The sequence below is a fragment of the Atta colombica genome, unplaced genomic scaffold (genome assembly GCF_001594045.1).
Source record: "Atta colombica isolate Treedump-2 unplaced genomic scaffold, Acol1.0 scaffold9, whole genome shotgun sequence".
Classification (NCBI taxonomy): domain Eukaryota; kingdom Metazoa; phylum Arthropoda; class Insecta; order Hymenoptera; family Formicidae; genus Atta; species Atta colombica.
This window is the reverse complement of record NW_017259583.1, coordinates 4,887,284-4,898,496: the sequence shown is the minus strand read 5'-3', so window position 1 is coordinate 4,898,496 and position 11,213 is coordinate 4,887,284. Positions and strand designations below refer to the sequence as shown.

The 11,213-nt window shown below is 35.8% G+C and overlaps 4 protein-coding genes across 4 annotated transcripts in view; 3 read left to right on the top strand and 1 right to left on the bottom strand.

Annotated features, from left to right (window-relative positions):
- LOC108693411 (ras-related C3 botulinum toxin substrate 1-like) overlaps positions 1-1,157 on the top strand; it is a 2,794-nt gene extending 1,637 nt beyond the window's left edge. Inside the window, exon 3 of the mRNA XM_018202328.1 lies at positions 55-1,157. Coding sequence (XP_018057817.1) covers positions 55-357 — 303 coding nt within the window. The 3' untranslated portion in view covers positions 358-1,157. The remainder of the gene's footprint in view (positions 1-54) is intronic.
- A 1,254-nt stretch (positions 1,158-2,411) lies between these two features.
- Positions 2,412-3,042, top strand: LOC108693412 (LYR motif-containing protein 9-like). Its single transcript, XM_018202329.1, has 3 exons — positions 2,412-2,594; positions 2,762-2,854; positions 2,931-3,042. The coding sequence occupies exons 1-3, from the start codon at positions 2,412-2,414 to the stop codon at positions 2,964-2,966; spliced, it is 312 nt and encodes a 103-aa protein (XP_018057818.1). The 3' UTR covers positions 2,967-3,042.
- Positions 3,001-5,493, top strand: LOC108693409 (probable tRNA (uracil-O(2)-)-methyltransferase). Its single transcript, XM_018202327.1, has 2 exons — positions 3,001-4,006; positions 4,319-5,493. The coding sequence occupies exons 1-2, from the start codon at positions 3,047-3,049 to the stop codon at positions 5,207-5,209; spliced, it is 1,851 nt and encodes a 616-aa protein (XP_018057816.1). The 5' UTR covers positions 3,001-3,046; the 3' UTR covers positions 5,210-5,493.
- The window catches only part of LOC108693413 (zinc finger protein 236-like), a 16,742-nt gene continuing 11,020 nt past the window's right edge, over positions 5,492-11,213 (bottom strand). Inside the window, exons 14-25 of the mRNA XM_018202330.1 lie at positions 11,098-11,213; positions 10,478-10,831; positions 10,087-10,321; positions 9,627-9,858; positions 9,367-9,473; positions 9,048-9,281; positions 8,567-8,919; positions 8,355-8,496; positions 8,147-8,259; positions 7,832-8,084; positions 7,464-7,740; positions 5,492-6,835 (exon numbers count right to left, since the gene is read on the bottom strand). The exon at positions 11,098-11,213 is cut by the window's right edge and continues 24 nt beyond it. Of these exons, the coding sequence (XP_018057819.1) occupies positions 5,682-6,835; positions 7,464-7,740; positions 7,832-8,084; positions 8,147-8,259; positions 8,355-8,496; positions 8,567-8,919; positions 9,048-9,281; positions 9,367-9,473; positions 9,627-9,858; positions 10,087-10,321; positions 10,478-10,831; positions 11,098-11,213 (3,570 nt within the window). The 3' untranslated portion in view covers positions 5,492-5,681. The remainder of the gene's footprint in view (positions 6,836-7,463; positions 7,741-7,831; positions 8,085-8,146; positions 8,260-8,354; positions 8,497-8,566; positions 8,920-9,047; positions 9,282-9,366; positions 9,474-9,626; positions 9,859-10,086; positions 10,322-10,477; positions 10,832-11,097) is intronic.

Here is an 11,213-nt window from a genome sequence, read left to right as displayed (position 1 = left end):
TATATATATATGTATACATAATATAATATAAATTATTTAAATTACAATTTTTAGGTGGGGACAAAAAGCGACTTAAGATCGGACGTACGTTTGATGCTGCAATTGGCGCGATATGGACAATCAGCGATTACTACTATTCAGGGGCATCAATTGGCGCAAAGACTAGGCGCCGTCAATTATGTAGAGACATCTGCATTAACGCAACATGACCTCAAAGAGGCCTTCGATCAGGCGATAGTCAGTGCCCTCAATACACGACGCGGAGGCGCCAATTTACTATATCGGCGTAGGAAGCCGCCCCCGTTGTGGCGTAGATGGTTGTGTTGCTGGGAACGGCCATCTTCGAGCGAGACCTAAACAATCCCTACTTTAAGTGATAGAACTCTATACTTCTTTAGAATCCCTCTGTGATCATAGGCGGTCGCTCTCCTTTCTGTCAGAATCGTCATCCCTCAGCACGGCATACTTGGTAGCTAGCTTGGTTGAGGATTATATAAGAATAGGGCAGCTATTACTTTGTTATTTAGATTTTAGACAGGACGATTATTAATAGATACTCGCGTGAATGAGAGTCGAGAGCAACCCTGTAGTTGATGCATACACGTGATACTTAATATAGTTCACTCATTTCCGTGCATCATTTAACACGCAATTTTATATATATCTTAAATATTTAATTTTTTACGCATTTCACGAACTAGCAAACTGCCAGAACAAAATGTCAAAATACGATGTTAGTTAGTAAAGCCATCAGAAATAACGATGCCTAATTCAAAGGAAAAAAAGGATTCGTAATCAAGGGTTGCTCGGCAATATTGCAGTACAGTTTATAAATATATGAGTGACTTCGTCGAGAGTAAACGTTAATCAAATTAACAATTCCGACAGACGGAGCAAGCGAGTGCCGCCCTCGTAAAATTCCTGAAGCCGCACGGCGTAATTTATTGTAATATTAATCATATTAATCATTATTTTTGTTACTAGCATAATAATTGGCTACTCGTTGGTTGTGATTTTTCGTGTACGTAATATCCTTGTTTCGTCACGGTAAAGATCGGTTGTTTCCCATTTTTCCCCCTTTTTCCATCAAGGATATTAGGTGGCTTTTATTGCGACCACCATAGCATATAACAATTGTATATTTTTTACTTGTTGCAACCTCTCGTATATATATAAATATATATTTATTTTTTAATATCTTTATATTGGTATTTAGAATAACGATAGCTTTAACCGAACACTTTTTGCAGATCAACGATATGATCGTGACATCACATATAGAATTTATATATAGTATATAAGTGTTCTAAGTTCTAATAATGGAACAATGATATTTCGTAAAATACGATTTTTTATATAAGCGTATGTGATGTAGTAACATTTGTATGAGCGATATCAACTGTATAAAAAAATATCAAATATAATGAGAAAGATAAACGCGAATACATATTCGACGAATAATGAATGTATTCGAGATTACTAGGAAGATTGCTGTGATCTTACTTGAAACTTTCTACTGATTATTCTATTATGTGTTGCATATGGAATTGTATGAATAAGGATAATATTTCATTTGTGCGTTTTTGTCGTATGACAAATTTTTTAAGTCTGTTAATTGGCTACGGGATCCGAGGATCTCTCTGTTCTGTACATTTGTTATATGACAAAACACACAAATGAAATAGCATCCTAAGACTGCAAAAAAGATTCAAAGACTCTGCACAGTATCGTAGTCTCAATCTGCTGTAATTTCATCACATGACATCAAAAATAAATTGTATATAAGTATTTATTCATCGAACAATGAGAATGGTTTTTGTGTGTGTTATTTTACGATTCAGTCAGAAAATATTGTGATTGGGATACAACTCTATTCATATCGTTAAAGGATAGAAAAATAAGAACTAAGTAATTGTATCGTTATTAGATAAGATATTAAAAAATTAAAAATGTGCCAATCATTCTTCTTGACAAGATATGCGTCATAATTATAAGAGTAATTATAAAGATAACATTTTTTATAGTCTTGCCTCTAATTTTTCTCTATTTCACAAAAATTAAATTTTTGTATCTTATTTTAATTTTCACTGATTAGCTTTTTTTTTAAATTAATACTGCAATCTTATATTGTTAACAAAAGACAATACAGAGTCATAATTTATCATATTAGTTATCTATTGGTACAAATTTAATTATTTTAAACGAGAAATCTTTGCTTTAATATTTTTACTGATTAATATTTATTTTTTAATTAATATTATAACTTTGTATTGTCAATAAAAGGCAATATAAAAGTTATTAGTTTGCTTAAGTTATCTGTTAGTACAAATCTGCTTTGTTTTCTATTTTATCAATAATGGGTATATTCCTTGCTATCAATACACGGTACATCGCAAATAGTAATAATATGAATGAGAAGGAGAGAGAAACTCACGACTCCACGTGCGCCTCACGATCCCCGAGAAACGATGGCGAATCGAATGGTCGGCAGCGCGACGATAAACACGCCTAAACAGTTGTATAAATATCTATTGCGCGAATGCGAAAATTTACCAAAACACGCACAGCAATTTTACAAGCATTCAGTCAAGCAAGTAAGTACAAAACGATTTTCTGATATAATAATAATTTAACAAGTTAAAGAATGTTAAACTATTAAATCTCTTAACAATTATTACAATTTTCACAAGAAAAGTAGATCCCTCGTAGCAAATTGTTAATAGATAAACTTTTGTTAGTGAAGACAAAAATTTTTTCCCAGAGCTTCAAGCAGCATGTTTCGGAATCTGATGAAGAACGCATCCAGCAAATCATGGAGAAAGCACTACTAGATGCCAAATGGGTGATACAAAAGGTATTCTCCTCGTTGATTTACATTAAATTCAATATTTGAATATCAATAATAACTTCTGGCTTTTTCTTTATGACAGTACAACCAGCCAGGTGGTACTCCAACGCCCAAATGATAAATCGACATAAGTTGTAACATATATGTTACATACACTGTATGAAATATATGTGGTAAATTAGTATTAGATAGAAAAAAATGAACTTTGAGAAGGTTGTTAGTGAGATCACTAACAGCAGTAATTCACAATTCTGGAACGCCATTGGGATCTGGATGAGAAATCCTCATGTTGTTAATCGTCGGATCCTAGCATCTCAAGAGCTATTAATGATCCAAGTCAATTGTGACGTTTTAGATATTTTCGAACATGTTGAAAGGCTGACAATTCAACCTGATGATCTTAAGCGCGACTCAACCTCGGGAGATGTAAAATATTTATTAGACACTTTAGATATTGCGGAATATTGTCAAGTTCAATGTACTGCAAATCCAATCAAGACTATAAACGACGATAAGATTTATCTATGCGTGAAAAAACTGCTGCCTCGAAACACACAAATATTTTCGCCTACATTAGAATTCATATTTATTGACAAAAAATCGGTTAGCGTTACCAGTTTTCACAAACCGATTGATCTAAGTAAACAATCTCTAGGTCTGAATACAGCCTACAGAATACAACATCACGAATATGCATCTACATGTATAAACGTATGTAAATTGAATGATAATTACAGCAGAACCTGCGATTGGTTCAAATCTAAGTTCTTTCCACGATTGATAAAATGGATAAACAATGAAAATGATAACACCGGTCCGAGGATCAGTTCCCTTAGTCTCATCTCCGTCGAGAAGTATACCTTACTGTACAATCGATTGAAAGAGAAATATGGCACGGAAATGGTAAATGTGTGGCCGGAGAACACCGACCCGGCAAAGTTCGTTTACGAGGATGTCGCGATTGCTACTTACCTCTTATTACTCTGGGAGAAGGAAAGACTGGAAAAGGGAACGAAGGAGCTGCAATCATTCGTTGATCTCGGTTGCGGAAATGGCCTTCTCGTCTACATCTTGTCTAGCGAAGGTCACACAGGAACAGGGATCGATTTACGCAGAAGAAAAATCTGGGATCTATTTCCAAAGAGCACTCATTTACAAGTGTGTGAAAATCTTTTTGCAATCTTTATCTACTTGAATAAACTTGAATATTATATCAGTTCATAATTAAAAGTCATTTTAATGCATTTCTCTTTTGTTAACAATTTTTATAATTTTATGGATATTTTTATTTCATTTTAATTATGTCAATCCATAATTAAACTCGCATTAACAATTTATTGTATCGTATGAGTATTCTTTATTTCATATATATTAGGACAGATAAATAGACTGATATAAATTTAATAATGTTAATATTAATTTTTATCAGATTTAATTTCGTTTTATTTCAATAATCATATGGTATTGTAGGTCGGCACAATCATTCCATCCTCAGATACAGTCTTTCCTAATGTAGACTGGATCATAGGGAATCACTCGGACGAACTCACCCCGTGGATTCCTGTAATCGCTGCGCGCAGTTCCTATGAGTGCCGATTCTTCTTATTGCCATGTTGCGCCTACGAATTCGATGGTAGTAAGTATCGACGATGCAATGCTGCCGAGAGTCAGTATTCAGAATACATGTCCTATGTTAAAAGCGTTTGCGAAGACTGTGGCTTCTTCACATTAATGGACAGATTGCGAATCCCATCGACCAAGCGGACTTGTTTCGTCGGATGGAAAAGAACTCACACAAAGGAGAATATCGTGGCTTTGGATGCCAATATTCAGAGGATTATAAACGCGAGATCCCAGATGGAGAGTGTAAGAACTGATGCGGCAAACAGCGAACTGTGGTCTGCGAGTTTCAAACCGAGGAACTCGACAGAACAAACACGGAATTGCACACAATTGGATAAAGGACTGATTCTTGAGATAGTCAATATAGTCGTGGCACATCTCCTCCGCGTGAGTTGCAGAATACCGTTGGAGCGGAAACCTGGTAAAACGTGGAACGCCGGCGGACAGATCGGTATCGGCGAAGTGGCGAAGCTGATCGCACCTGGGATGCTGCAACAACTACGAAATGAGTGCGGCGGACTGCAAACCTTATTGAAGAATCACAGTCACATCTTCTGCGTTGCTCAGGGAAAGGTGCAGTTTAGAATTCCCGGCACTGTGCACCGGCACCTTGGCAAGAAGAAAAAGAGGAGGAAGAATGCTAGCACACCTTTAAGGAAGGTGAAACCTTGTTGGTTTCACAAGAACCATCCCGACGGCTGTCCCGCTCTCGAAATCGACTGTGATTTCCAACATTAAGTTTCTCTTGCTTTGTTATTCTATATTGAGAAGTTTTATGTACTTATCTATGTTGAATCAAACGAGTATGTAACAGTGCGTTTTATTTTAAATAAAAGAAAATAAATGTCAATTGTGTCGATGCTTAAAAAAACGAAATTCTCGTACAACAGTTGCACATGCAGCTCGGCGATTATACAAAATATAACAATAATCAACTAAACAAAATTAAATTACACCTCGAGTACAGCATACTGTTACAGTTACATTAGATACATAAAATAAAACATTCATCACAGCTTTAATTTACTTAACGTTCGAAATCTTTCATCCATATCTTTTCGTCATTTAAAAGCGTAATATTATATATTCAATCATCGATAAATTCATCTGTGGCACGTTTTTAATTAGTACATTTATATTATATTATACATACAAGCGATTTGCTTGCAAATCACAGGGTTGATTTTCAAAAGAACTTCTTTTAAGATATTTATTTGAGAAAATCTACTACCAGTATGTCGTCTAGATTTAGCAGCTTGGTAGTGCCGCCTTGATTGTCTTGTAGAAGTGTACCCAGCATCTGCTGGCCACTCTTCAGCTTTTTAACATCGAGCATGACCGTCTGATGGAAGCGTTTCAGATGTGTCTGTAAGTTGCATTTCTGTGTGAAAAGGCGCTTGCAGTGCGGACAAGAGTACGGCCGATCACCGGTGTGGTGCTGCTGATGTAGATGCAGCGTAAATTTTTGCGCAAACGACTTGCCGCACTGTTCGCACTTGAACGGTTTTTCGCCTGTATGAATGCGTTTGTGTCGTTCCAGTTGATACGGCTTCATGAACGTTTTTCCGCATACGTCGCACTCCTTGCTTGAAGGCTGCGCCGAAGCTTTCGCCATAGTTACTGTCGTCGTTTGATTACTCGTTTTCGCTTCAAACATACCGACGCTATTTGTATCTCGAGTCTGAATTTGTACCATAGGCACAGGAGGCATACAATTGTTCATCTGAATAACTGCCGTGTTGTTCGTATCCGCAGTTGTTGTCTCCGCTGATACCTGACTGGTTATCACTACGTGATTAGTGTTACCCAAGTTGCAAGCTTCCTGAAAAGGATCCGGATTAACTAACTCGATCATGTTAGTTGGGATTCCGGCGCCGGTAGCATCGGAACTATTTGTCGTTGATTGCGTCAGCAGAGTATCGTCCGTTTGAAAAGTTACGAGACCATTTGCCAACAAGAACTGCAGATTCGCGACTAGTTCGTTGTTTTCGTTCACAGAAAGTATGGAATTGTTATTGAGGATTGTCGTAGTGTCGGTATGATTAAACGCGATTTGATTCGGCAGATGAACCGCGGTACCGAGATTTACTGTTTGCTCTAAAGTGGGATAATTCAGATTCTGCGACGGCGCGGCTTCATCGCTGATTATGGTAGTAGTCATCGTTGTTGACGCATTATCAAGAGAACTATTGCCGAGTTTTTCAAGGCTGGCCGCCGCTTCTGCCACTGCAGCGACCTTGGAGTTTTTCGGCTTGCGTTTTGCGCCACCCTTATGCTCTCTTGCGTGTTTCAACATATGTACCTTCTTGTGACCCGAAGTACGAAAGCGAAGATCGCACACAAGACATTTATATGGTTTCGAACCTGAAAGATTTAAGACGTATATATAATTATGCATTATCATTTTTTTTTCAAGTTAAAATTCTCATATTAATTTAGTATATGTAATTCTAACATTTAACTCGTGAATAGTCATTTGAAGTGTTTTACATCCCAGCGAAAAAATGCGAATAAAATATTGTTTATGAATATAGTTTAAAATATTCAACAATTTCTTTCGTTTTTAATAACTATTCTTTATGAACTTTTAGATGTGTAATTCCATCGAAAACCGACAATAAAAAGCGTTAAATCGATTAAAATTTTTTTTTAGAAATATTATAATAATATAATATTTAATAAGTTACTTAACATGCTTATTCTGTATTTGTTTCTACTTACTTTTTAAAAAAATTATGATTGAATTGATTTTCATAATGTCAAATCGGAAAATAATCAATAATAATATGCGATATATTGTTAATAATAATTATTTTAATTAAGATGTAAAAACGTTCCGTAAAAAGGTAATTATTTACATAAAAAAAGGGTGATTATTCCCGGATTAAAAGGTAAAATATTTAAATAGTAAAATTCTTCTTATATTGTAATTATTTCCGACGTTGTATGTAGAATATAAAATTATGATACATAAAATAATTCTGGGAATTACCTGTATGCAATCGCATGTGAACCTTCAAACTGCCCTTTGTAGCGAACAAGCTACTGCAAACGTGGCAGCAAAATGTCTTCTTGCCCGTGTGAACCTTCATGTGTGAGTCCAAAGTACACTTGACCGCGAAGCTTTTGTTGCAGTGATCACACTTGTAAGGTCGTTCACCCGTATGCGTGCGAATGTGCCTGATGAGATCGCTTGGTTTACGGAAAGTTTTCGGACAATACTTGCATTTATTAGTGTATTCCCTTATCTCTTTCTTCACTATATTTTCCTGAACGATCAAATAACGTTACAACAATATTATTAGCCGCTTAACAAATGCAAGACTTTGCGAATCAATGCAAATATTTGCATGTACTTACATCAGCGTGATCCATGCTTTTTTTCTCGGCGACTGCGGCCATCAAAACTTTCTCGGAAACTGACGAGTTTGAATCTGCTCGAACATCCAGCGTTGTTAGATCGGATGGTAAACCGGAACTCGAGGAAATATTCTTTTGAGAGCTGTCTGGCTCCATGGACGAAACATTCCAAGTTGCGGTGTGTATTTTGCTGTGATATTTCATTTGCAGTTTGCTGTCCAGTACTTTCTGACATATCATGCATTTCCATCGCCTATATAAAAAAATTTATAATCTTTCATTGAGAAATATCTCTTGTTGTTATCAATCACTTACTGCTTGTTCATGTGCATCTTCAGATGTTTACTGAGACCGCGATTCGTGCAGAATCGCTGGGAACACTCGGAACATTCATACTCTTTGTCACCGCGATGAGATTTCAAATGTTCCTGTAATAATTACGTTAATTTTATTTTTTTAATTCAGACAGTAGTCGCAATTTTATGTTTCAATATACGAATATCTAGGAAATGTTTTTTTATACCTTCAATCTCTCTGTCGTGAAACCTTGATCACCACACACATGACATTGCAACAGTGTGTTACACTGCGATATTTTGGCTGAGTTATCCGTTATGCCAGATGAAGCAAGCGTTTTCGAAGGCATTGTACTTTGAAAATTTTTCCTACAAGCATTGCATATCTTTTAATTGTTCGACAGTAAAACGATTTTACATATGAATTAAAATAACTTACATAAAAGAATTTCTTTCATTTTCACACGACTTAGTATTATTTTTTTGTGATGCCTTTTCATGCCCATTCATGCCTTGCATCTCTGATCCATTTGTGGTATCTGCTTTCGCGATGACTTTTGGGTATTTCGATGGGCATACTTGCGAAAGTCTCATTAATTCCGAACAATTTTCCTTAGGATTTATTACCACCAGATGAGTATTTCTCGTAATTTGAGAAGTGTCTATATTGCTAGCTGTAGTAACTGGAATAGCTTGTTGTTTCTCTTGTTGACTTCCCACGGATCTGGGCAAAATACTGGACATACTCATAGAATTGCTCGGATTTAAACCAATGTCTATATCGTTATCCGTCTAAAAAATAGATTGTTAGTAATTTCATGCTTATAAGATATTAGTACTTCATTGTATAATACATGCTTTTATATTAATATACATAAATGAAATCATTGCTTCTGCTTTCTGATAGAAAATACAGTCACCTGCAATGTTATTTGGTTCATATCAAATGAATCAAATTGCGACATGAATATGGTATTGCCTGACGATTCCAGAGATTTGTTATGTTCATATATAATATTGAGCACCGGCTGTTCTCTAGAATTTGTGTTTGCTTCGTCTATCTGCCTCGGCAAATTGTTTGTTCCCAGTTCGAGATTCATGCCCATGTTGAATAACTGCTGATTTAGAGTCTCCTCTATTTCTCGTATACTTTCCTGTAAGTTTTTCTAAATTCATGCATCTTTCTTTACATTATATAATACATTTTATGCATCTTTTATAACTATTGAACTTATATACCGGCGTGAAAGTTTGATCTCCTGAGTAATTAGGTAACGTGATAGTACCAGTTTCATCAGCGTGTAAAGTTTGCGACGTTCCTAAATTAGTGTCAACAGATAAATTTTCTGAAATTATACATATAAGATTCAGCTTTAACTCTCGTCGATTTCTAAATGCTTCGTTATTTTTGAATATTATTATTGAATAATATTATTACTACTTCGAATTATAAATTTATATTATTTATATATTTATATATAAATTTTTGGAAAACATACGATTCACTATCGATGGCGTTGTATTGTCTGGTAGTAAAAAGGATTTTTCTTTCTCCGTGTTGATATTTTGAAACTGATCAGAGAAAGCTTGCGTAAAATCTGGTGCCATTTGCGGTTGAAAGGACATATCTTCGGTGAGAGTGATGCTCTCCGGTAATGATGATGTAGCTTCCTTAGCTTCGTTCGAAGGCTGTGAATCCTTTTGAGCTTGCATCTTTTGTTCTTCCAATTGCTATTTATAAGATTGCATATAAGATTTTAATACTTTTTAATACTTTTTGGAGCGTTACACTAGAGAGCCTAAAAGAAAGCTACTTCAACATGGAATTACATTTGTGCGTTTTTGTCATATGACAAGATTGTTCAAACCTGTTGACTGACTACAGGATAGAGAGGTTCTCGGATTTCTATCCTGTCCTAGGCTCTCTAGTGCATTCTAGTGTACATTAAATATACCAACCCGTTGTGCTAACTCGTGTTTGTGCCTCTTCATGTGCTTTCGGCAATTGACATATGTCTTAAACGTTTTGTGACAGTATGGACACATGTATGGCCTTTTATTGCTATGTGTCACCAAATGTCTCTTCATGCTGCTCTGCGTAGAGAATTTCGTGTCGCATACAGAACAACTGTAAGGCCTCGTATCGTCGTGCGTATGTAAATGAGATTTCAGAACACTGTTTGATGTGAATCTCCTACAAACCAGAAGACATAACATTTTGATCAATGTCAAATATGTTAAAATTAGTTAATAGATTGATTAAAAAAATTGTTTTTGTATTTCTATAGCAGCTCTTATGCTGAAGAAACTTTTTGATCATAGACTAGAAATGTCAGATTCTAGATCGAACCTGTCGCACTTGGAACACTTGTAAGGACGTTCACCCGTATGCCTGCGAAAATGTTGCTTCAAGTGACTAACTTTCCTGAACGCTGCATGACAAACCCAACATTCATGCGGCCTGGTTACGCCGACATTTTCGTATAATTGTTTCTGTTTTGACTGCACCTGTGCCACGCTGATTTTATTACCAGCGTCGCTAATGACAAGTGGTTCTTGCAGTACCACTTGCGGCACCAAACTTTCCGCCTCCGGCGATATTTTGGGCTTCTCCCGCGTGTGGCTCTTCATGTGATTTTTTAGGATGGTGCTTGCGCTAAATGATTTATCGCATATATTGCACTTGTGCGGTTTCGTGTGTAATCTGAAATAAAGAATAAGTCTTTATTAATAAGAATTTGAATACGATCTCATTACATCTTGTGCAAAAACCAGAAAAAATAGTATAATATAAATAATAAAGAATAAAAAAAGGCTAGAATAAAAGTTATTAGACATAGAATTGAGAACATAGAAATGAAAATATGCATTCAATATTAAAAAAAATTAAGCAAGAATAGATACATATAGGATAGATAAACATAAAACATAAACAATGAATTAAATCATATAAGAAATATTAAAACTTGCTTTGTGTGAGCGGTAAGACTGTTATGACACGCAAAGGTTTTGTCGCAGGACTCGCAGGCGTATTTCTTTACTCCAGTATGAGTCCGCTCATGCGCTATCATTGTCGATTTTAGCGC